This window comes from Coccinella septempunctata, chromosome 9 (genome assembly GCF_907165205.1).
Source record: "Coccinella septempunctata chromosome 9, icCocSept1.1, whole genome shotgun sequence".
Classification (NCBI taxonomy): domain Eukaryota; kingdom Metazoa; phylum Arthropoda; class Insecta; order Coleoptera; family Coccinellidae; genus Coccinella; species Coccinella septempunctata.
Window position 1 is genome coordinate 11947691 of NC_058197.1, and position 26240 is coordinate 11973930.

General features: G+C 35.4%; 2 protein-coding genes across 17 annotated transcripts in view; one reads left to right on the plus strand and one right to left on the minus strand.

Annotated features, from left to right (window-relative positions):
• Positions 1–874: 874 nt before the first annotated feature.
• LOC123320358 (alpha-tocopherol transfer protein-like) lies at positions 875–4121 on the plus strand. The gene is made up of 6 exons (XM_044907655.1): positions 875–1162; positions 1429–1576; positions 1844–2096; positions 2155–2262; positions 2413–2515; positions 3839–4121. Exons 1-6 carry the CDS (start codon positions 1012–1014, stop codon positions 3988–3990), a joined length of 915 nt encoding a protein of 304 aa, XP_044763590.1. The 5' UTR covers positions 875–1011; the 3' UTR covers positions 3991–4121.
• Positions 4122–5295: 1174 nt separating this feature from the next.
• LOC123319852 (zinc finger protein 135-like) overlaps positions 5296–26240 on the minus strand; it is a 122640-nt gene continuing 101695 nt past the window's right edge. For 8 of the 16 annotated variants that reach the window (XM_044906840.1, XM_044906841.1, XM_044906850.1 and 5 more), the window contains 6 exons: positions 14791–14941; positions 12249–12440; positions 11587–11760; positions 11324–11470; positions 11085–11257; positions 5296–10755 (listed from right to left, as the gene is read on the minus strand). In XM_044906840.1, the coding sequence (XP_044762775.1) occupies positions 10276–10755; positions 11085–11257; positions 11324–11470; positions 11587–11760; positions 12249–12440; positions 14791–14941 (1317 nt within the window). In that variant the 3' untranslated portion in view covers positions 5296–10275. Of the gene's footprint in view, positions 10756–10822; positions 10883–11084; positions 11258–11323; positions 11471–11586; positions 11770–12248; positions 12441–14790; positions 14942–26240 lie in introns of those variants that run through there. The other 8 variants (XM_044906849.1, XM_044906847.1, XM_044906848.1 and 5 more) reach the window with 7 other exon arrangements.

A 26240-nucleotide genomic window follows, 5' to 3' on the forward strand; every position in this document is an offset into this window, starting at 1 on the left:
AAATAAAATTTTGCTAAAAACCCTTTCCCCGGTTACAGCCTGTTTAGGACATAATGATCTATTTCATTTAATATATTCGCGAAAAGAGTGTTCAGAAGAATATAAAGTTTGACAAAAAATGATCCTAGCAAAAAACTGTTTTCTAGGTTTTTTTAACGAAGAAATGTCATTACATGAGAGTGAAGAGTGCAACCCTTATATTATTCTTCATCAGCACTTTCAAGGTACCCGAATTTCCATATTTAAAAAATTCAATTAAGAAGCAGCATTTGATCTGAAACTTCTCAATGTACCTAAATGAAATAATATTTAGGATCTCTCCACATAGAATCACAGTTTGTTAGGCACAAGACACAATGCGTTGTCTAGTCAAACTAGCCTGCTTGATTGTAATAAATAATAATAGACAAACTAAATGATAGTAAATAAATCGACTATTTTGCCCTAATTACAAAGGGTTACTGTAAAGATCCCCCTCAATTTTGGTTGAAATATCACCCTTCAACATTTTTCGTCTTAATTTAGAAACATCCTCTATATGAAATTCCATTATCAAGTCCAAAAGACACAGATACCAAGGCCAATGAAAAATTCATTTTCAATTTAATATTTTTATTTTTCCTCAGAGATAACTGAGTTTGATACACGTATGATTATAGGACACACAGTATTTTAAACTGCATATTGTATAACCAATGGAGCAGTGATTATGGAAAAACCTTGGTTTCCACTTTTTTATCTTGTTTATCACTATAATTCTTCTCTACCATATTTTTTTCAGGGGAATCGTGAACCTCCACACTTTCAATCGATTCAGATCATATTCGTTCGAAATACACTGATTTACCAATGATGCTAATTGAGAAGCGACTGAACTAAGGTGAAAAAAGAAGGTCGGAAAATTAAAATTGGACTGGAATCATAATTACTGTCTCGGCTTTCGCCAAGTTTGCAGAGAATTTTCCAGTTTATTGGATAAAATTCGTGGAAGTAGAACAGTTATATGTTGATATGTCTAAAAATTACCTGAAAGAAGATCAAAACAGGAGGTTGGAGGTATTGGAATCTTTGGGAGTGAAAGAAGATGATATCAAGAGGGATATAGAGATTTTAAGGAACTGGGCAGAAAAGGAGAAGCATTTACCACAAGATTTCATTAACGGTGAGCGTAATAGACGTTAATCTTTTGAAAAAAAAAAAAAAAAAACAGGAGGTTATTTCGATTGACAATGATCATAATTAGTCTCCGTTTTGAAGGGTGAATTCAATGATTAAAGGGGGTACAAGATATTTTCTGTCCTTTTAGCTTGAGAATATTTATCCATTGGTAAAAACAAATTTGTTGTACCTATCTTTTCATTTTTATTTTAGTAACATTAGATGTAGTTTTTTTCTTATCAATCTTATTATTTTTCATAATTTTTTCAGATGAATTGTTTCTAGAGCGTCTTCTGTTGAATAACAAATTCCGAATAGAACAATCCAAAATAAAATATGACAATTATTTCACCATGAAAGCCGAATATAATTTTTTTTACCAGGGAATTGAGAAAGTGATACCATCGTCAATACCTGTGTGAGTCTCTTTTTGGATTTAACATATGAAGGAACATTTGCACTTTCCGAAATGATCAAGGATTTTTTATGTAACTTGGTAACATATGTAGGATGTGTTTATGGAAAAATATAACGAAGAAATGTTAGAAAAACAAACCGAATCCCAAAACATTGGGATTAATAATTAAGCCTTATTTAATTATTCCTTTATATTTTTCCCTGAATTAAATGTAGATTATTTCAGGAAAATTCATGCTTCAAATTGAAAGTTTTTCCACATTTTCAGAGTGAAATTTCCACTGAGAAAATTGACCAATGAAGGCAAACGAGTGATTCTGATTTGTGTGTCTAATCATGGACAAACGGTAGGGGCAGATTTCGAGGAATGCCTCAAATTTCAAGTGGCAGTTTCGGAAATCATGAACAAGTACAGTTTTACCGATTCAAGAATTGCCATTATAGATGTGTACGGTTTGAAGTCCGGATTTTTCAAGAATTTCGACGTTTCAATGTTGCACAAGCATCTGAAATTGATCAGGGTGAGGAGGGTGTTCTGTCATTTCATCTCGAACGTTTCAGCTGATTTTTTTTTCTCAGAACTGCTACAGTGGAAGGGTGGCAGCTATACACATGGTAAACTTGACAAATTTCGCAAATTTGCTGTTGGGCGGAATCAAGATGATTTTTAAAGACGTCGCGTCTAAGGTATGGTTTTACCAGAGTTAAGTTTTAACTTTTTCTCATAGCATTCTGGTAAAACACCAGTTTTCGAATTTATTGTTCATATTCAATTCTGTATATTGATTTGAATGTTCGTGATATTAACAGCATTTCACATTGCCAATTCATTTTCAGATCAAAGTTCACGAAAACTTAGAATCCCTTCACAGAGAAGTGCCTCGGGCAATTCTACCAAAAGATTACGGTGGAGATGATATTCCTGTTGCAGAGTACCTCAGTAAGTTGTTTTCTGTAGGTATATTATGTAAAAATACTGTCAAGAAATACGACTGGTGATATAAATAATGTTTCCCAAGCTTCTCGAGTATGTTGGCTCCACACTTCTGCACAAAAAGCTGTCCTAGGCCGAAAATAACCAGAACAATATTTTGAAACTCTCTAGAGAAAATTTACCTAATAAATGTTTTAAAAGATGAAAAGTGGATAGAGTCATTCGGGGTAACTGAGCGCAGTGGGTAAGTTTGCGCAGTGCGTATATCTCGACTATGCAATGTATGAAAGAGGGGTTCATTTGGGTGAAGCAAGGGCGCAGAATCCCCTAATTAGTTTTTTATAGAAGTGCACCGTGCGACGTTTCGTTAACTTTTTATTTGCAATCAATCCAATTTACTAGTTTTCTTTTTAATTTTTAGCATCTCTGCAAATTCTGCCAGGTCCAAGTTTCGAGTCCGACAGTGTTAAACAATATTTTATTCGATCATGGGCATATTAATCTAAATATATAATATAAAATTTTGGGTTCTCTTAGCTGCTCAACTCTATAAGAACGTCAATTCAAATTTTGGCTTACTGGGGAAAGTGTGCGCGGGTAAGTGTGCGCATAGATTCATTATGGGCATTAGTTCAGTGAGGAATAAATTATGACATTGTTGCTTTTCTTGGTTAAGACTCGATCAATATTGTCCTATTTGTTCAGAAAAATATGAAGAGCCAACAACAGGGGAATGTATCAAGTGTTGTGTTCACCAGGAATTGTGGCACGAACAATAATGCAGTGCTTATAAAAAGGCGCTTCTTTATTGACAATAAACAGCATTTCTCTAATATTGTAACATTTTGATGGCATTATTTTGTAATTTGTTCTGATTGTGTGGTTACTAAGCACTGCGTTCACTTACCCCGTGAGGGTGCGCACACTTACCCGCAATACGGGCACAGATTACAGAGTAGAAATACGGGGCATGTGAACGCACTCCGACTTTCACCATTAAATTTCTTTTTGCGGAAATAAAACGATTTTGTTTGTTTGCTTTTTGATGTTTTTTTATAGATTAGAAAATTCTCTATCTTATGAATATGTTTTAATTTTTCTAACTTCAACATTTGAAACAGGGTATGGCTTGAAATGCAAAAGTGCGCACAGTTGCCCCGAATGACTCTATTCCTGAGAATCTTTCTCTTTGAAGTGCAGATTTAATGAAAAATAATAATAGCTAGCTATATCTGAAAGGTCCATCTATCTGTGAAAGGAAACTTCTCTTCGATGAAGTTCTGATAACACTAAGTCTGTGTGGATTTTCATTGACTTCCTATGTTTCAGAAATATGGAACGATATTATCAAGGAAGAAGAGATATTTTTGAAAAATCTACGGTATCAGGTTGCGGATGAATCTCTTAGAATTGGATTTTCCAATCTTAAGTCAGACGAATTTGGCGTAGATGGCACATTCAAGCAACTCAATATAGATTGAAAATTTGAAGTATAACTAGAAGTATATTTTCCTAGCTCTGTGGTGTCTGAGCAGTAATGCCATGTTTTGAATACTTTGAATGATTTCGAATGTGATATCTGTTCTGATAAATAAAAAATTAATTTGCTTTATTTTGAAAAATCATATTTTTTCTGCCCATGCCAATAGTTGCATTCAATCATTCTCAAGTTTTTCGTCTGTTTGTTGTAGAAATACTTAATACCTCACAGAAATCCTATAATATGTTGGAATACGTAAGTTATCAGGGAAATGATTCGAATTATTTTACTGAAGAGATAGGTATCCTAAAAATATTTGAATTATTAACATGTGATGTGGTTATAGTTGACAAAAAGTGCTATTTTTCATTTGTTGTGTCATTAGTACGTAGGCACTTGTAAAATATAGAAAGTACTTATTAAACAAACAATAATGAATTTGATTCCAAATAGTTATTGGTGGTGAAATAATTGGTTCTGAATTTTTTTTTATTTTATTCAGATGAATCGTAACATTCGATTAGCTGAATAGCAATTCTGTAGAAATCCCCTTAATGAAGGGCTTGAACCCCTGTTTACACATCTTCACCGCTAGAGTTCAGCAGCAACATCAAAAGGAAAACTGCAAGGGGAGGAAGTCCAGCTTTTACAGTTTGGCCATAGGGGGATGGCTAAACAGATGGAGATGGTGGAGACAGATTTCTGCGAATTTTGATATCTACAAAGACTTACCTAGGAGGGGATAGTATGAATTAATAAAGAACCATGTATGTATCGTGTACTTGAAACACTTTCCTTGAAATTAAAATGTAGAATTTTCTTCCCTTAGTAGACGATATTTGAATAAAGTCTTGGTTTCGTTATTGGTGTTTGACTATATGCAAGCTTCTGTTCTTATCCTCATAAAAAAATAGATCATTGAACACTTGCAATATTCCTGACTGTATTCAATCCTTCTTCATCAGTATTCATTGGGGATTTCGACTTCCTCTTTAAGTCAGCCTCAGTCTAATAGAACTGAAGCAAGAAGACAAAGTTCATCAAATGTCTACTCTGATAGACACAAAGAGCTAGATACAAGTTTGGAAATGTGCCTCTCCAAGTTGTGGTATTTTTTGTTTTGTCACTTGAAGATGAACTATTAGTTGTTCAGAATCACAAGTTGAAAAGGCTCCAATGAAAAGATTTTTCCATTATACAAGTATCACAATTACCACGTTTTGAATTGTCCAAGGTTTTGGTTTTTGTTATTCGAAATGGTTTTTAATCAAAAAGGGCAGGTGATATGGAAAAGAAACACATCGTGTAATTTTTGCAATTTGCTATTTTCAGATATTAGATACATTTGTCACACATACATCATACATCAAAATTTCGATTTTTTTTGATTCCTTCAAAAACATTAACATAATTTCTTCATCTAATTCACAATTTGTTGATGATCTAGTGCCATATAAATTAATTCTTTAAGTCGAATTTGTAATGCCTCAATTTTCACAGATAAGGTAATTTCACTAGTACTAAATTTTCGAAAACTTTTGTGGAAAGTGTCAATTACACACCGTGTATATTGCCTTAGTCCCTATAATGTACAATTTTTCAATATCAATTTGTCTAAATTTTTACAAATTTTTGTACAATTTCGAGTGTATGTAATTGAGTGATTTCCAAATTTACAAAACAATAATTTAACAAGTTGAACAATTCTCCATTTATACAACATTCACGCGAAAATTCTGCAATGTACCTACAGTTTCTTCAAAAAATATATGTATAGGAACTTAAACATTAATTAAAAAAAGCATAAGTTACTATCGAAATGGCAGTCAAATGAGAAATAAAATGGCAAATATTGTAAAAAATTAAAAATATTATATAACTCACTTAAATCTACTTCAACATTACACTCTTGATATACAACAACTCCAGAAGACTTGTTCAAAATATTCATTTTTGTTAGCACGTTTCAAATAATATCAAACTTCAAATTGAATATTTTCAACACCTAATTAACTTAAACTATATAACAATTCAATAAATACATTAAAGCAAAAGAAAATTCAACTGTAGTTTCAACATTCACAGTTAGGGAAACTAGAATATTTTTGAGCCTCAATGATTTTTGAACAGGCTGGACAAATTAGGATTGAAGAAATCTGACTGCTTCGCGAAACACTGCTTTTTTATTTCATCATCTCTTTTCTTTCAATTTCGCTTCTTTGTTCTTTGTATGATATCTACAGTTTTATCGTTATCATTTGAGATGACATCTTCTAGACTAGATTCTGTGATGCTTATTGAATTGGTTGAGTCAGATCTTCGATTTCTTCATCGAAATTCGACCTAGTGACCTAAAACTGTCTTTCATGAGCTTCGAAAGTAACTATTAAATAACGATTCTCAAGACAATGCTATAAAATCCAATATTCATCGGATATATCAGTAAAACTGAATATATAGGTTTCGCACAACATTGTTTATTTTCGTTTTTTCTTCAGATATGTTTGGTTTTGTTGTATTGAACTGAAAGTGTCAACTTTTTGTCTCGAACCAACTTTGCATACTTGAAACTAAATATCAGTTGATATTGCTTCGGATACAATCAACAAAAACTTGTATTCATCTATTGCAGCTACATCGATTTTAACAAGAAACATTTAACTATTTATCTGCGCTATGTACGTGATAAGGTTTGAGCAATATCAACTTTAACATCAGACAGCATCTATGGTTTTTTTATTGAGGAATATCTCCATCAAACCATACAACAAGAAAAATTTGATTGAAATGTTTATTAATTTGTTTTTGTTTTGGAGTCATAAAATGATGTTGGATGGTTGAGATACAGTCAGTTCCGAAATAGTGTACAGATTCAAGTATACAAGAGCAATGTTGTACGATGCGTTAACTTACAGTATGACGTATACGAAAAAACACAACTTAACATTAAAAAATTGCAATATAACACAACTAACATTTATATTATTAACTATTTGGGTTTACTATGAGTAAGTGGATGGCCGAATGTGATCGGTTTGATTTTGAAAGATTTTGAATATCTGGAATTGCCGAAATGTTTTGTGTTTCCCAAAAGTGACTTTTAGATTTCCTAGTTTTTAAGTTCATGTGTCGATTTGTTCGAATTAAGATAAAACGGACCAAAAATGTTCTCTCAACTGTCACGCTATCAAAGAGTAACTGAAGGTTAAACATAAATAAAAATTATAAGTGTGGTAATGTAACTGCTATGAATTTTGGCGATGTATTTTTTTTTTTTCATTAACCTGTATCCGTTAATTTTGTATATTATGAATTCTGAATATATTATTGTAATCAACGAAGGTAAACTCTGCAATGAAAATTGGAAATGCGGAATTTTCCATGCAAAGTTGGAAAAACTTGAACATAAGTGTGGTATACCGGATTTTTTGTATAGCATAAGAACACTCATGCGTTTTGACTATTGCAAAGAAAAAATTTTAAGATCGACAACCGATTGGATGTTGTTCACAAGAAGGGCTTTTCTTAGTTTTATATGCTCTAACAAGCTTACCTGGCAAAGCTGGGGGAACATACAATACACTACAAATATAGAAATCATGAAACACCTAGTAGAGAAGATTCAGGAGACATGAAAATAGTTGGAAACTTGAGTTCAAATGAATATTGTCGTGTTTCATAGAAGCCATCGATAAAGTATCGAAAATAACTATGTTAAAAGCTGCATATCAAGCGGTTACAGAGGATACACGGCCTACAGCATATTTTTTTTGAGTCCCTTCTTGCTTTGAGAACGAAACACCTTCAGTCGGTTGATTGAAACAAGGAAAAATGTAGTTAAAAAAAATCTGGTTTGAACATTGAAAACGCGTGCAGATTTGCACATGTATTGTGGGCTATTGCAAAAAAAATTTGTTTTGTTGTAATTTTACAATAAATATTTGTCCGTTCGGGCATTTAGACTCGAATATTTATGTAAAATACACTGGTTGTGGAGGGGGCCTGGGCAGACCCCCCCAAGGGCTTGCTAAAAATTTGAATTCAACGCTCGACTCCGACGAGGGCTGCGCACGCGCCCGCCCCCCTAGGAACCGAGCCTTGATTGGGCTATTGTATAATTTTTGAAGGATAATAACGGTTGTTATTATAGTGGGCAAAATGTTTGAAGCACTCTGTGCAACTGGGCTATTTCTTATTATTTTTTTCATGTATTTTATTATGGCGTCATCATCGGTAGAGTTTGTCGCGGTTTCCAAAAAAACCGCATTGTTGTCGCGTTTGGTGGTAAAATGGTGATTTCGAGGATATTCTTTCACGTTTGACAGGCGTGAATAATGACCTGTAAATCACCCGAATATGCTGTGAAATTTTCATGAATATCTCGGAAACCCGCTCTGAATATATTATAATTATGATTGTTACGCCGAAAATAGTGAAACTCACTTGGTTGTTGAATTTTCTCGCCAAATATCTAAGAGCTATAAGTTCACCTTGTATTCCGTCCAAAAATCAATCTTTCACGAATGAAAACTGTGTTATTTACTCTGAGTAATATGTCACTTCTTCGTCACTTTTGAGGGAAAATCATAGCAGAGACTGCTATCCTGTATCTATTGTATTTTTTCAACTATTGGCTATAAATGACTATTGCAAGTATTGTGGAGTACGCTCAACTGAGTATTTTCAGAATATATACAGAAATTAATGTTGAAGACCGAAACTGATGAATTTTTCAAAATACGTTCCCAAATCGATTTTTGCCTCAAAAATATTTTTCAATGTTGTTGTGCTTTATTTACAATATATTTATACGATATATACAATCGGTTGAATTTCGAGATATCGAAACAATGTAGTTCGTAAAAATTGATAGTTTTCAGACATAGGTTTGTTCGAAATTAAAAAAATTTCCTATAAATTTGTTAAATTTCCAAAGGAAAAATATTTTTTACATATTCACATTCTCTGTATATATAAATTCTGTTGTAAGTACTCTGTTTTCAAAGTTCTATATATATGAAAAAATAAAATATACACACTCTCTCGAACATACTCGCATTATTAAAAACTCAAAAAGGAACACTTTATCCCCTTTGTACTCGCTAGTAACAAAAAAGCAATTTTATCAGGAAATTGCCACGTTATCGAATTGACAAAAAAAAATAAAAAATCAAGTTTATATATTTTCTCTAATCACAGTATTTTAATTGCATTCAACAGTGGGATCTTTGTGATGTCTCGTTTATCCTCGACCTAATCTAATTGTTGATGATAAACGAGTCTCAAAGATCCCAACTAAAATTATTCAGTTTTATTGCTTTTAATTCTCGAAAATAAATCACAGAAAAAATTTTGATGTTGCAAAAAAAGACGTACCTATTAACATCTATCTAAATAATATACTCGCACTCTCGCTCACCATTCTCAATTTTTGTATATATTTACAGTATCCTAACCTATTTCTTAAGTATATTATACCGTGAGGTATAAATTTTCAACACTTATACTATACAAATTTTATCGTTCCTTTCAAAATGATTTCTGCACTTTCGAAGTGCGATTTGTATAATTGATAATGACTTAGTCATTGAGTGAAACTGAACGAGTCGAACGTCTAATCAAGTTTGATCTATTTGGCACATTCTGTTTAGTTTTATTTTTATTTCTTTTTGAACATGTATACAAGCTATTCAGGAATCGTATTCCACTTATTCCACAAAATTTAAATGAAGAGCAAGGACGGAATTATCATTTTAAAAAACGAGAAGAAAATGTTTCGACTACAAAAAATTAATAAAAATATTAAACAGAAACAAGAAATAATTCAGTGCAAGTAAAAATTCTGACTCAATTTATTTTGTGAAGGAGTAAAGGTAGAATAATAAGGGAACCTCTTCAAAAAGGAAAACCAATAATGGTAGACATTTTGAAGGAGAAGGCCTCATAATGCTTAGCCGACGGAATTGAAAAGCTTCCCTATAACTTATTTTTGGTGTCTCAATTTTGATGTTGAATTTTCATGCTTAATTTTGGCTGTTTATCATTGATCTCGATCGATTCATCAATCCGATTAGCTTGTATACCGACGATTGTGTTGATATGGATATGTGAATTTAGAAAAAAGTTAAGAAAAAACGTTCAACGAGATGATTATGTGAGGAAAACAATAACCAGTTCTAAGAACCTATGTAAATATATATACATAAGTACATATACATACATACTTGTACAGGTATTCATATATTTCTATGTTCAACGTAAGACACGTTCAGTAGTAGCTGAAATTTCACGGCTGGTTCTGATTCTGTTGCTGACCGCTCAGCGAGAATCCGAGAGACCTTGGATCGCTCCCGTGCAGCCTTAAGGCCTGTTCTAATCTCTGCTCTTGCAGCCTCAAGGCTTCAGTGAGGTCAGGACTGAGCTGCTGTGAAGGCTGACCCTGATGGCTTTGATAGTTACCATTGTGTCGAAGAGGATTGCTGTTATCTTGCTGGTTAAGCTGGGGCAAGGCCTGGCTCATGGCAAGCCTCAAGGCCGCCTCCGCTTGGGACCTCAGGAGAGCCTCTGCGTGCTGCTGCATCCTGAGCGCCTCCTGTTGCTGCGATTGCTGGGAATCCATCACAGAAGACCTCATGGGATCCATGTTCCTTATGCTTTCCATCGAGGCTCGCATCGCGTTCATGGCGTTGACAGACGCGTTGACAGCTGACAGCGCGTCGTTGTTGATCGGCGGCGTCGAGGGGTTGCTATTGTTCACCTGGTTGGCCTGAAATAGGACGCAGTGTTATAAGATGCCTGGGGTTAACCAGGATTCGTATTACCACATTTTTTTAAAGTCATGCTGGAGTTCCTAAGGGACTCGGCTTGTTCTAATTGTAGAAATTTAACGGAAACTGAAATTGTGAAACCAAAAAAAACAAATGAACATAAATTTTAATGAAGCTCAACTGGTATCGGCAGAAATTTTAGGCAAAACCTTCAGAAATATCTTGAATCCTCAACACCTTACTGTGTCATTAGTCTCTTCCAAAGTTTTGCCTAAACTCACGTGAAACAGAACTCAAATAAAATGATCAGTGCCTTAATTCTACTTACTTGTGTCACCCCTAATCGCATCAGATTAGCTATGTTGGCGATGTTGGAGGCTGGATCTGATCCAAGACCAGGAGGTACACCGCCTTGGCTAACCATATTCGCCAAAGCCGCCATCCTGTTGGCGTTATGAAGCTGCTCTTCCACGTTGTACTGTTGGTGGAGTCCATTATTACCTGTGTAGAGAGAACAATTGGATGAGTTTAGGAGTCTTTATGAAAACCAGAAGGGTATGGACTTACTTCTGAGTATATCTCCCAATTTGGTGTTGCAGTTGTTATTGTTGTTATTGAGTCCACCAGCATCGGATCCAGTCGAAGAGAGTCTACCGTTGCCTGATGAACTATCACTGTGAGCACTTGGTGATGCACACATGGGGCTACCTCCTGCTGTTGAAAATCGACAAAAATAATACTCGCTTTGACTCACCCACAATAAATGTCTCAAGGTTGAAGACAAACGTAGTCGAATATAAAAAAATTGATGAATAGTGTGGTATACTTACTTTGACCAGGCATCGGAGGCATCGGAAGCAAACCACTGCCTGAAGCAGATGCCGACACAGCTGCTAGAAGAGTCTCCCTCTCCCTTCTCTCAGCAGCAGCCCGAGATAGCACATACTGGGCAGCAAACTGATGTTTGGGGTCCATCCTCATGTGCTCCATATGGCTCAGAAGACCTAGAAAACCAAATTTTCTGAATAAAACAATCCCCATCTACAACGGCAACAACCTAAATCCTCCCAAGTTTGAAAGAGTCCGACAAAGTGATGAAAAGATTGTAACTGTGCGAAATGAAGCTGAATTTCCCTGCTTTCAAACTAAGTGGTAGGTGACAACGTTAAAAAAACGTGAACAGTCAACAAACAAGTGAAGACTAGGTCTTGGAGAAGAGATACAGGATGAAACAAACAAACACGATAATTCTGGGAGAAGCCTGCTTGATTTTATTTCTTTGGTTTCAGCGAAATGTCCAAAAGATCGTTTTTGTGGCCTTGTGGTTCTCAGGTATTCCGAAACATGAATTTAGGCAGGTGAAAAACGAATTGACGGAAAAGTTCGCGCAGTTTGACGATGGTGTGCTCGAAGGATCCGTTCTTGGGCAGCCCGATTTCATACAGTGTTTCATCCTGTACTCGCAGTTAGTTAAAGAACGTGATTTGAATACCTGATTCGTGAGTGAAAACGGCTTGACACACTGAGCATGGCCACATTCTCAAAGAGGTTGATAATTGTGACGTTTCCGGATGGCAAGCCAAATGCTTCCTCAGAGATCCTTCGTTAACGTAATGCTTGCCACATACTGGACAAGGATGATTTGCTGTCCTTCTCTTCGCTAAATAAGGATCGATGACGTCAACAGAGAGAGAAAAACAAGATCAAGCAAAGCACCCCAGGATTTTTGTATAATAAAAGCGGTATTCGAACAACTGGAGACATCCAGGGCACAAAATAGTCTTAATTCAAGGTTAAAATGCTTCAGGGAGACCTTGTGCTGCAGATGCCTCGAATGGTTCTTGTCAATTTCAAGATTACTTCTCCAGTTTCATCAAACCATTGGTAAACTCACCTCTCGATAAGTTAATCAAAGATGAATTTACCATAAATTAAAAACAGTGTTAGTAAGCATATGCATGCATCATGTGGAAAAGGGTACCGCGTAAGCAACCAATTTTTTTCTTCGATTAGTTAACCTAAGATCTATAATTTTTGTATAGATAAATTAAGCATTTGAATGTGTTAGAAACTACTTGAAGCTATTCTAAGTAAACATAAAATAATTGGAATATCATAAGGCTAAAATCAAGCGGTATTGAATGATATGTTTTTTATTTATTCTGGTTGATATTGATTCACAAGGCCAGATTCAGTCTCGATAAGGCCCTGAGCTACTTGAGATATGGCAGCCTTTGAAATTATAGATATATGTCAGTGCCAACTGTACTTCAACAATACATACAGTTAGATAAGTTTTTTTTTCGAATATCAAAGACATTGTGCAGTTTTTATGGGTTTGATTGATGACATACTACAAGAGGGTCTATTCCTTTCTTATATACTCAGTGACAACTTATTTTATCACGTAGAATTTATTAAATGAGTTGTTTTTTTATTGAGATATTGTCCGAAATGTGTCCCCTTATTAGACAACATCAAAAGACTTTCCGAAGTAAGTACATCAATTTTGTCACTTCGTACGACTAGTTAGTGACAACCGAAAGGGTGGAATCAAAACAAAATTGATTGCGAGGAAATCACAACTTGTAACAGTTGTAACGCTCGCTTATTTACATTGAAACTCCCGAAAAATAACATTCATCGCTCCCCACACGTAAAATCGACAACTTCAGCAATAAATCAGTGTCGGATCTCACTTAAAAATTCAAAAGGGACCCCTTTATGTTTCCTCAACTGTACAACACAAAACGTCGATTAAGGCCCTTTTTAAAAACCGCATCAGGGTCTCATTTTTAGATCGCTTTTTCATTAACTTCTACTCCTTTCTTCTTGTGTTCGCATTCATTCTGTATTTGGTCGTGTTTTGAGCTGTTGTTTGCATTGTGAATTTTGTTATCTATCCCCCAGTGGCGTACGCGCTATGGATTATTCCCAAATAGGTTAGAAACGAGTATAACAACAAAATTCTCAAACTTCTGATTCCTCTACGCAAAAGATTTTAATATCTAAGCTATATGTATAACAGATATTCGAATCTATTCTTATTTAAGTTTGCTGATTTGTTTATTCAACTATTTTTTCGAGGCTCCTTACTAAGGATCAGAGTGTGAATTCAGACAGAGCTTCTTAAATTGAAAAAAGTGATTGTTACAAAACCGTAATGAGATTAATGAGAACAAGAGTTTTGAGGCTTAAGAGGTAAAAAAATACTGTATTTCTACAGTAATTCACAGAACGAGTTCTTAGAATAGCTTTTTTGGTTTGTTTTTTTCTGAATTGTATGACTACGAAATAAAGAAATATTATTATTATAACAGGGGCACTAATAAATTGAATATTTTAAGCTTTTGAACATTACTTAATTATGAATATAACAGGGAATAAAATCGTTTATTTAGGTCTATGCATTAGCTTGTTTATTCAACTTCATATTTTCTTTGTGCCCAACTGTGAATTTTTCCTAAGCAAGTGATAAATTATGGAATAGCTTTGAAAATCAGGAAAAAATACTAAGCCCCACAAAACGATAAAGAATTTGTTTCCTTAGGTGAAAATCTATCATGATATCTAGTTCATCTGTAGATTAACTGGTGATTAATATACACAAGCTCTTAAATTAGCTTTTTTGAGCTCTTTCTTTATCTTTCTTAAGTTGTATGACTGTATGAATTGAAGAATTATCATTATTTTCATTATTATTATAGGGGCACTAATGTTGGGGGTCAATTTTGAGTCAATATAGCAGGGAAAATTGATTAATCGAAGAGTAGTTTCGGAATTAACGTATTTTTATGTCTGCCCTATTAAATGAGAGATCTGATGTAATTTCATAAAGAAAATATTGACGCTTAGATTCTGTTCATCTAGAGACGATCAAATTTCACGAAGAGCATCAAAAAAACTACGAAACAAATCCAAAATAAAATTGGTGTTCCTCATGGTTCAGTTCATGCACCGCGATTCTTATCTACCTCCACTAAAACAGCTAGAAACCAGCAGAAATCGTGCTCGTTGACGGCTTAGGTACTTACTGGCTACACCCGAAGCGTTGGGATCCTTGTGGGTGTGTTTCATATGCTCCATAAGGCTTTCGCCGCCGATGAACATCTTATGGCACAACGGACAGGTGGTGGCATTTGGTCCTCCGATAAGAGCTGCATGTTGCTGCAAACGACCAATGCACTGTTGACAAATTTGCCGGTTAATGACATTGCCCAACCAAACCAAACCGTGGTCAATTCTAGATCGCATATAAGTCAACTTTGTTTGGTTTGATTCGAACATTTCCTCCGATGTTTACTGTCTCGCTTGGGCGAAGAGCGAACCCTGAACGTTTTTCCTCGCCAATAGTTATGGGTGTTTCACGAAAAAACGTTCAGGGATGATTATTGAAAGACTTCACTTGTAATATGATCCGGTGGATTGACCTTTGGGTCGGAATTCGCGGAGAGATAAACCGGGAAAAATTCAATAACAAAACTGCATTTCCTGCTCTGAAAATGTGTCCTTTTCCGTGACTTGCAAGGATTTACGTCGGTTTTCGAAGCCAAGGTTCTTCATTGATAAAAGCGATAAATAAAATCTGTCTTGTACGCTTCCTGGTGACCCCAAGCGATGGTCAAAGAATGCAATCAATAGTTGATATTCTTACATTATTACGAGTCATAAATTGGATCATTAAAAATCTCCGCTTTTTCCGTATCATTTTTTCCCCAGTGAATGTGCAGGTACTGCGATGTCTATCAGCGCTTCCCACGCAAAAAGGGTGCAAAAAATACCCCAAACAAGCTCTAGATGTGATAAAGAATTGCGTGATAATTAGCAGCCGAGTCCGGGAAATAAAATGAGGAAAGGAAAATGTTTCCAGTTTTCCCTCGCCCTAGAAAAACATCATGCAATTTTTCCCTGGATATTCCGCAGCGAAGGGGACTCGGAAAAAGGACTTAATTTTTATAAACTCATTTCTGTACGCTGAAATCAAGTTTGGAAAAGGGTAGGGGGTTGTAAATTCGGATGTTTTGAAGGAAATGGTGAAAATTACGTGTCAGACTCAAAGTGACTATATTTTAATTGAACTCTACCTTTAGACATTCAAAATTTTATAGCCTTCACCGAGAATTATCAGAAACTGAAGAATCAATTTTGGAAAAGGTAAGGGAGTTTCAAATTTCCATTTTCTCTAGGTAATCTCGGAAAATGCTTGCCAGATCCAGAATGAGTACAGTTTTCAGTTAAGATTTAAGATTCACTCTCTGACAAAGTGGTCATTAAAAACTTCATAGCCTTCACCAAGAATTATCAGAAACTGAAAAATCCAGTTTGGGAAAGGAAAAGGATTTTCAAATTTATACTTTCTGTAGGTAATCTTGTAAAACGCTTGCCAGATCCAAAATAAGTACAGTTTTCAGTTAAGATTTACTCTCTGACAGAGTAATCATTAAACATTTCATAGCCTTAACCAAGAATTATCAGAAACTGAAGAGTCAAGTTTGGAAAAGGTAAGGGAGTTTCAAATTTCCATTTTCTCTAGGTAATCTCGGAAAATGCTTGCCAGATCCAGAATGAGTACACTTTCCAGTTAAGATTTAAGATTCACTCTCTGACAAAGTGATCATTAAAAAACTTCATAGCCTTCACCAAGCATTATCAGAAACTGAAGAATCAAGTTTGGAAAAGTAAAGGGAGTTTCCAATTTCTACTTTCTGTAGGTAATCTTGAAAAATGCTTGACAAATCCAAAATGAGTACAGTTTCCAGTTAAGATTTACTCTCTGACAACGTAATCATTAATAATTTCATAGCCTTCACCAAGAATTATCAGAAACTGAAGAATCAAGTTTGGAAAAGTAAGGGGTGTTTCAAATTTCTGCTCTCTGTAGGTAATCCTGTAAAATGCTTGCCAGATCCAAAATAAGTACAGTTTCCAGTTAAGATATACTCTCTGACAGAGTAATCGTTAAAAATTTCATAGTCCTCACCAAGAATTATCAGAAACTGAAGAATCAAGTTTGGAAAAGTAAAGGAAGTTTCAAATTTCTACTTTCTGTAGGTAATCTTGAAAAATGCTTTCCAAATCCAAAATGACTACAGTTTCCAGTTAAGATTTAATCTGTGACAACGTTATCATTAATAATTTCATATAACCTTCACCAAGAATTATCAGAAACTGAAGAATCAAGTTTGGAAAAGTAAGGGGTGTTTCAAATTTCTGCTCTCTGTAGGTAATCCTGTAAAATGCTTGCCAGATCCAAAATAAGTACAGTTTCCAGTTAAGATATACTCTCTGACAGAGTAATCGTTAAAAATTCCATAGCCTTCACCAAGAATAATCAGAAACTGAAGAATCAAGTTTGGAAAAGTAAAGGGAGTTTCAAATTTCTACTTTCTGTAGATAATCTTGAAAAATGCTGGCCAGATCCAAAATGAGTACAGTTTCCAATTAATATTTAGTCTCTGACAGATTAATCATTAATAATTTCATAGCCTTCACCAAGAATTATCAGAAACTGAAGAACTGAGTTTAAAAAGAGAGCTTAACATTTTTGTTTTCTGTAGTAAATTTTGAGAATTGCGTGTCCAACACAGAGTAAGTATGGTTTCCAATTGAGTCCTAGCTTCAGGCACAGCAATCATTCAAAACTTATCACATATCACCTCAGAAATTTCATAGTGATGGGGTTAATTTTATAAGGAAATCACGAATGTGAAAGGAAGGGGAAGATTCTTGAGTACAAAATGTAATTGAAGCTCTCGCTATTGCTGTGATCCAACTCATGATTGGGTCATGAACTAGTGTTCGGAAAAATACTCTCCAGAACTCTGGAACTCAACACAGAGGTCGAGGTAGCTCAAAAACATGCTATTATGTTTTAAAGGTCATTGAATAAATGCGAGAATCATTTTTATGGGTGGCACCCCTTAATTTTCACCTGCAATGTTTCGATCAGAGAGTAAACCATCAGAGAGTTATGCCATATTTCATGGCATCACTCCTATAGTGGTTAACGAAAAAGTGCAAGGACTGCAGTTTATGAAGACCCTGTACTATTAATTCTTTGTGTTCGATTTAAAAGATTCATTTTTGCAAAAAATAATGCACCTCAGAGTTTCTAGCAACTATGTAAGTATGAACAACAATAGTTGCATTAAGTCTTGTTCCTTTCAGAAACAATATGTCAGATCTAATAGAAGTCCACGTCAACACATATTCCAGAAACCCCTAATCTTCCTCCCCAACCTAAAAAAACCCCGATCGATGCTTCCGTATTAAGAATGATGACAGAAAAATGAAAGGGTTAAAATTGACCTATATTTGATGAGTCACAATATCAAATGGAAAAAAGGGGAACTTAAAAAGAATGGAAAAAATGCTACTAACGAACTGAGGGAAGAGGTCGTTACAGATCTTCCGTCCTTGTCCGGAGCGTTCGAATCCGCGTCACGTGTTCTGTGGTGCTTGAAAAAGGAAAAATAATCATTCTGCACGGGGGGGAAAATTAGAAATGATTGTTCTATCGACCCCGTAATTTCAAGGGATGAAACGGTTGATCCTCATTTTTATTCGTTATGTTCAAGGACCGTCTTTGGACTTGATGACCCACACGGGGCATCGCGGGACATTGAGCACCGTGTATACGGCCGGTGGTTGGCCAAATATGGTCCTTATCTCTTACTATACCTGGTTCATACTGGACTACTATTTTTACTTATATTTCTTCGTCAAATTAGACATGTCTTCAATCACAGTGGACTGTGGAGACTGCTTCCCTTCCACAATACCAACATGGGTCAAACATACAAAATACAAGGGTTTATTTGTAGTATGAGACCAGTCAATCGTTTCACAACTTGTCCGGGTGCATGAACCTTAAGTACATCGGCAAAAGTCATGTCGACGAAAAGATAATGGATAAATGCTTTCGCAGTTTATTCACCATGGCATTTTATGTAACCTTCCTAACCTATCCAAATGGGTCTACCGGTTGAGGTATCCTTTAAAGCATGTCATTCACGGTTATTAAATCTTTTATGGATAATAAATAGTTGGTTGTTCATGCGGATTGTAAGATTAGAATACTGGGAATTCCTCGAGAATTATTAGGTGAGATATTATTTCGGAGTGTTTTCAATGAGGCAAAACTGAGAAATGCAAATGTATGTCACCATTCCTTCAATGGCAATATTCAGAAAAATCTAGGATTGTATTGTGAAACCTGTCTTTTAGAATAATTGCCATCTATCTTCTCTATATATGACACCCATCAATATAAAGGTGCTGTAAGTGTAAAACTTTTTTCCCAGATCATTATTAGCATTCTGTTGGTTTTTTCGAACGGTAACATTTAATAGTTTTATATTTTTTACTCGAAATTTATTGCTCATATCTTTTTCAGTTATAACAAAATTTTGGTTAATGAAATGTTACAATTATTTTACGTAAATTAAGTTGAATTCATGTCTGACTATTTAATCGAAATGACAAGATTTTCATTTATTCAAATAAGCGGAATGCTAAAGTCTTTCGAAGGACTATAGAATTGATCGTCGAAGAATTTTTTACTTTTTAACTTTTGGAATATATTATTATTATTATTTCATTGTTTACAACACAAATAGTAGTTCATATAGGGTGAGTCTTTGACTCGTACAAATATTTTAACAGTAGATTCTTGAGGTCCAAAAAAACATTTTTTTCCTTACCATTTTGTCCAAATCTGTTGGGTTTAAAAGATACGGGCTGTTGAAAAGCCTTAAAGAAAATTTATTTTTAGTTTAGTGAAATAAGTCTGAATCTTTTCGATCACGGATTTCAATCAAACAATCAGAAAAACTATTCGATATATTTGTCAGGTAAATCAGATCTGGATAATATCTTATCATAACATCTTATATATGTTCATTTTTTCTTCAAAATGCTATTATATCGAGAGGGGAATGTTTTTTATTGCAGATTCTTTGAGTATGATGCAATGATGTCATTTTTTTCGAGTTTGTTCCTGAGACGTTATCATTTAGCCCTAATGTCTCTTATTCTGGAATTTTGATCAAATAGCCCTGAATGATTGATTCGGCGTCATTGATAAAGAATACGTTGTCGAATCAAATTCTGCCTATCCGTCAATATACAGGGTGTGAATGAATAGTTGCGGAAAATGGGAAAAATATAAGAAGTGATTTTTCGTCATAAAATAGTGGAAGTAGTCGCCAGATGGAGCTCAAACTTTGCAACAGCCTTCGAAACTCAATTTACGAGTTGAATACTAGTTTCCAACTGGATCTAATTTGGATTTTTGGAAAAAACAGGAAATATTCTTGGGACAAAGCAGCGCTGGGCGAGTAAAGTATCTGGATGGTTGGCACTCTAGTTATGAATTCGAACAAGAACTAGAATTGAAAAAGCTTCTGAGTTTTCACTTCAGCAATGCCGATAATGACGGCGTTCGCCATCTGAACATCCCTAAATAAGATGGCGACCTGCCTGCAATTAGCAACAATCATACCATTGTTCGCATCACTCGATTCGCAATTGTTTCGCGGAGCGTGGAAAAAATCGGCGCGTGAATAGACGGCCGCTTCCGGAAATGCGCCCGCTTTCATTTGTCCGCCGGCACGGAAAGGCTCCACCCAGGCGTTTTTCTTGACAAATGGTCCCAAATGGACGCGTGAATTTTTATTTGTGATTTTTTTACGCACGCGAAGCTGCGCCCGCCCACTTCCGCCGGAAAAAAATCGCTATAGGGGGATAGAGGAGCAGAAGGAAACTCCCAGCTCGCCGGCCGGAAACGGCGGCTATTATCCACGCTTCTTTTTTTCCCAGGTTCCGCACGTAGCCACGGAGCTCGGACTTAATGACTTTCACTCTCGGAAAAGTCCGCGAGCAGCGGCGTACGCTGTTTTTCCGAGCGTCGTCCAACTGAAGAACTGGACACAGTCAACATGACGTTTGAGGTTAATAGTTATGTCACTTGTCAAGTTTGACAATTGACAAGTGACATGACACTTGTGAAAAGACTACTCATCGCACTATTTAGTAAGTTGTCAACAAAATTGACTCGCATTTCGAATTGGAAACTATACAGGGTGGTTCTCTGATTCATAAAAATATTGTAACAGTATAGATTGTTCAGGTCAAAAGAAACACTTTTTTCCGAATCGGCTCGGTTCAAAAGATACAGGCTATTGAAAAACCATAAAAAATGTTATTCTTATTTCTATCTCACAAATGGTTTTATCGAATGAAATGAATTTCGAAATATAGTTTTTCATTTATTTAATGAATCTTTTTCGAACACAAGATATCACCCACGTCTTCCAGATTTCTTATTATGACCATTACGTACCATAAAAATACCAAAAATTCAAAGAACCCAACTCTTGAAACTAAGTTGGACTACATCTAATGAATATTTGAACGTTTTTTAAAATAAGAGTATTCTTTATATTTTCTCGTATAATGCGCCGTTTTCGAGTAATTTGATGTTCAAAAATTGAAAAGTATCTGTGAAATTTGAAAAATTGGGTACTTTGGCTGAATACAAGTCTGTTTAAAAGGCCCACAGATGTGTAGTGTCGAAGATTTGGCTAGTTATTCTGAAGGTTATTCTGTTTTCCAGGGTTGGCACTGCCCATAAACTTGAAATAGCTACATTTTTTATCAGGGCCGAATTGGAAAAAATGGTATAGGAAAATGATGTTTCTTTTGACCTCAAGAATCTACTGCTAAAATATTTGTTCGAGTCAAAGACTCACCCTGTATACAGATTAATCGGAAGATGCCAGCAACAACCTAAATTCCAGTAACAAATTATGAGAATAGCCAAGAATTAACCAACATCTAGTGTACAAGATCTACAGCAGAAAAAGTGGAGCTGAGCCAAGAAAAACTATACGGAAGACATATAAGCAAGAGTACAATAATTACAATAGCAATAGCAGAGTTATAAATATAGGGTGTTTTCAAAGGTGAGGCCTTTTTTGAACAAAAGTAGAAATCACCAAAACAAGTCATTCCACCACAAATACTGTATATAAAATATTCGAGATGGCTGAGCTACAAACCCTAGAAGTTCGACAAAATTTCATTAAATTTCAAGTACGGGACTATGGAAGGTTACTCCGGCATCAGAAAAACGAAACAAAACCTAAACATATGGCTGATGGACCATGAATGGTTCAGTACCAAGTTCATCGGATTAGATGCATCAGGTCACTTTTGAGAGAATCATAATTGTTGTATCGTGCAATTTAGGGTGAAAAAAATGTAGAAAATCGAGGTACTTTCTTGAAAGTGCTTATGTTAGTTATGTTGAAAAAGTGCTATGATGTTTCCCCATTTCATCCCATTGTTGGAGGATTCGAGCTAGAAAAAGATTGTGAAGACCATTGTGTATAATTTAGACGAATTTTATTGGTGGGATTTTGAACAAATATTCTACAGATTTACACTTGGTCCTAAGTATTTTTCTGTGAATATTTTGAACAATTGGTTCATCGCCAAACAGTGCAGAAGAATCGAGACATAGTACTACGAAAGAGCTTGTTGATTTGTCTGTCGAAAACTTGGGACTTGAATTATTTTTGTCCGCATAAAATTGTTATTTCTGTGGGTTCACCCTTCACGTTCTAGAGGCCCACATTTTCGCGTGAAAACAACTGCGTAAACTCGGTTATATCTGGCGTTCGGATCAGAAAACTCTGAGGAAAAACTTTCAATTTCCTCGGGGAGAATAAATAGCAATACAGTAGTAGTCCAGATAACCCGGCCACCGTATACAATTAAGGAAAAAGGTATATGCGTGTATAAAATACATTTAAAAACGTTGCATGCCAACCGGGCATTCTCCATTTCTTTGTGAATTGTGGAGGTTGCCCCTACACCACCCCTTCCTCACCGCCACTATGGACGTATCCCCCTCTGATACATATACGAGGATTCCGGAAATATTTTGAGGATTAATTGGATTTTGAGAAGCATTCAGTTTGACTATTTGATGGAATAGACTCATGATGCCAGTCATTCTTCTCACTTCAACCATCGTTGGTTTGAAATTCATCCAGAAATTACACCCACTCACTTCAAAATCAGAGAAGAAAGACGTGGGTGATATCTTGTGTACGAAAAAATCCATCAAATAAATGAAAAACTATATTCCAAAATTCATTCCATTCGATGAAACCGTTCGTGAGATAGGACTATAAAAATAATTTTTCTTATGGTTTTTCAACAGCCTGTATCTTTTAAACCGAACCGATTCGAAAAAAATGGTAAGGAAAAAAAGTGTGTCTTTTGACCTAAAGAATCTACTGTTAAAATATTTGTACGAGTCAAAGACTCACCCTGTATATCACCTATAGTTAGGTGATAGTCGATCTTTTTTAGAGTAGTCACGAATTTCTACGTCTTATTTGAGATTTCCAGTTTTATTCCTCAAATCTTCTGTTATGAGACTGAATACGAAGAAGTCAAAGCGTGTTAGACCTATACTTGAGGGATGTTTTAAATGTTTTCAAATTCTACTGGACATTTCGATGATCCTGATGACTTTTCCCTGATTGTAAAGGTCCAATAACCTCCCAAATCCATAATCTGCAGTGAACATGCAAATAGCCGCATCAGGTGTTGCTAATCTAAAAATCTGAGAAAGTTTAATCCTCAATTATTTCTTAAAATATTCGGGCCCGAGGGTTCAACCCTTTCTCGGTCATAAAAGGGATTATCGGGTATCTTAGCCAACCCCTCACTTATCGAAGAATGCCGCGATAAGATGCCAGGATTAGATTCTTCGGTTTCTGCGAGGTTTTTATGACCCACTGAAACGATTTAGATGACTGATGTGGAAATCTGGATGCAGGTGCTGGCAAATTAACAGCATGCAATTTTTTTACACCTACTGCTATTATAGTTAACTCTAAAAATTCCCCACCTATCGCAAAACTGAAAGGGATGTCCAAAATATCGCCTGTGACGAGCCAGCCTGTATGTCGGAGGCCATATCCACCGCGACATGAACATCATAAAGTTGCGTACATAAGAATAATGAATACGGTACGAAACGGTGAACGAACCAAGAAAATTTACGACCGAATTTGCTCTTGCGGGCAAAAAGATTGCATGGGAAGGGACAGTACATTATGGCAAATTGATTAGTTAGAAAACTTTTTGAAAAGGTTGATGTTGAAAGAGAACATCGATTCAGAAGTTGTTATTCGTTCAGGACACGAAAGTATCGTATGGAAATATATTCACTTTTGTGCGCCACTTTTTCGTTGGGGGGGTGGCTACCCCCTGTTCACATCGCTATTAAAATGAAATATCGTGATCAGAACGATATATTTTGCGTCTGGTATCAACAATATTATAAAATTGTACGGGGGGTTTGTCTATCGGAAATTTTCACAAAAAAAACCACTGGAAATTGATTGTGTACGTGCTGCGAATATAAAAAGAATACTTTTCAAGATTTTTCTATTTTTTTCCTTGTTTCTTACGGCCTGATGGAGAAGCTTTATAACGTTTAGAATCTCGCTGTTGAATAATTTTTTTCTCAAAAACCGTTACTTTCAGAAAATAATTGAAAGAGATATTATTTGTTCAAAATGGAACAAGCAATATAAAAAACTAATTCTTCAATTAGTACAGAACCAACCAAAATTTCAATGTCAAAATATTTTATTACTCAACATATTCTCCTCTTAATTGGATACATTTATTATAGCGAACCTGCAATGTCTCTAGACCTTTCAAAAAAATGTTTCTTCTTGTTCTACAAACCAGATCTCCACAGCTTTTATTACCTCCTCGTTGGAAGAAAATTTACGACCTTTTAAACTTTTTTTCAGATGGGGAAAGAGATGATAGTCGGATGGAACCAAATCTGGTGAATAAGGGAGGTTCTAGTTATTCAAACCCTAAATCACGAATTTTTTGCATGGCAACATGATATTTCTGTGCAGGGGCGTTGTCCTGCAGAAACAAAACACCTTTGGACTTTGAACTTTCCGCGTCTTTTCTCTTAATTTTTTCCCTTAGAGTGGTCAGTAATGTCGAATAGTAATCTCCGGTTATTGTTCTACCCTTACCAAAAAAATACATCATGATTACTCCATGGCAATCCCAAAAAACTGAAGCAAGAACTTTTCCAGCAGATTTTTGGACACGAAACTTCTTTGGTCTTGGAGAACCAGAGTGTCGCCATTTCATAGATTGTTGCTTTGTTTCTGGATCGTAGAAATGTTCCCAAATCTCATCCATAGTAACAATTCGGTTTAAGAAGTCTACATCGTTTACATATCGAGCACAGATCGGACGCGATGCTTTTACCCTTGCACGCTTTTGGTCAACATTCAAACATTTGGGGATCCATTTTGCAGCAATTTTTCTCATGTCAAAATTGACGTGAACTATATGATGAAAGCGTTCGTATAAAATATTGAGTGCTTCAGATATCCGTTTTAGCCCAATTCGACGGTCTGATAAAATCATGTCATGAACTGCATCGATATTGTGGGGACTGACACAGAAACTGGCCTTCTCGATCGTTCATCATCTTCAATGAAAAATTTACCTCTTTTCAAGCTTGCAGTCCAATTTTTCATGGTCGCATACGAAGGACATCGATCACCAAGGGTATTAAGCATATCTTCGTAAATCTGCTAACCTCTTAACCCTTTTAAATACAGGTACTTGATGATGGCTTCCTACTCCAATTTTTCGATTTTCACAATTTCGGTGGACATCTACTTTCTTTTAATTTATTGCGTAACTCTGGTTTACTTTGTTGACCTCAAACTTCACACTGACACTTCTAATGAGTTATTGTTCGTTGCTATGGTAACGCAATGTTTTTTTTATGCATGGAACTGGTCTAGGCTAACTAGATATCAATACATCATAGTATGAGGTAAAAAGTTTCTCGAGAAACAAATTTTAGGGCTGCTTTTGCATATAGAAGCTCACACTATTCGTTGACTAGGAATCACCCCTCCAATTTTTCTGCAATTATTCATTTATACTGTTTACGAATTGAAGAACAACATGGAGAGAAAAAGTGGTGTGAAAATTGTATTGTATGTTGTTCCTTCATGTTTTAACGATTCACAATTCTGAATTCAATGGTGGTCATAGGTTTGAAAGGCCTCGAAAATATAAACAGTGTTCACTCCAAAAATATCAGTATTTCTGGGTTGGAAAAACAACATTTTTCAGTTGACTCACATTTACTATTTGAAAATTTGAGGTGTAGTAGCTTTGAAGGCTAGGAAGTTTGGGACTCTCATATCCTAGGACAAAAAAATTGAAGTTCCTGACGGGTTTCGGAGATAATTTAATATTGTGTTTTACAGAAGATCTCGATGTATCTGCAATTCAGATACTGCACGAAATCCTCATTTTTCGTAGGCGATAAATCATTAGAACAGGCCGCTTCTCACGAGAATAAAACATTTTCAATTTTGATTAAAATAAATGAAAATGAAATTGTGGT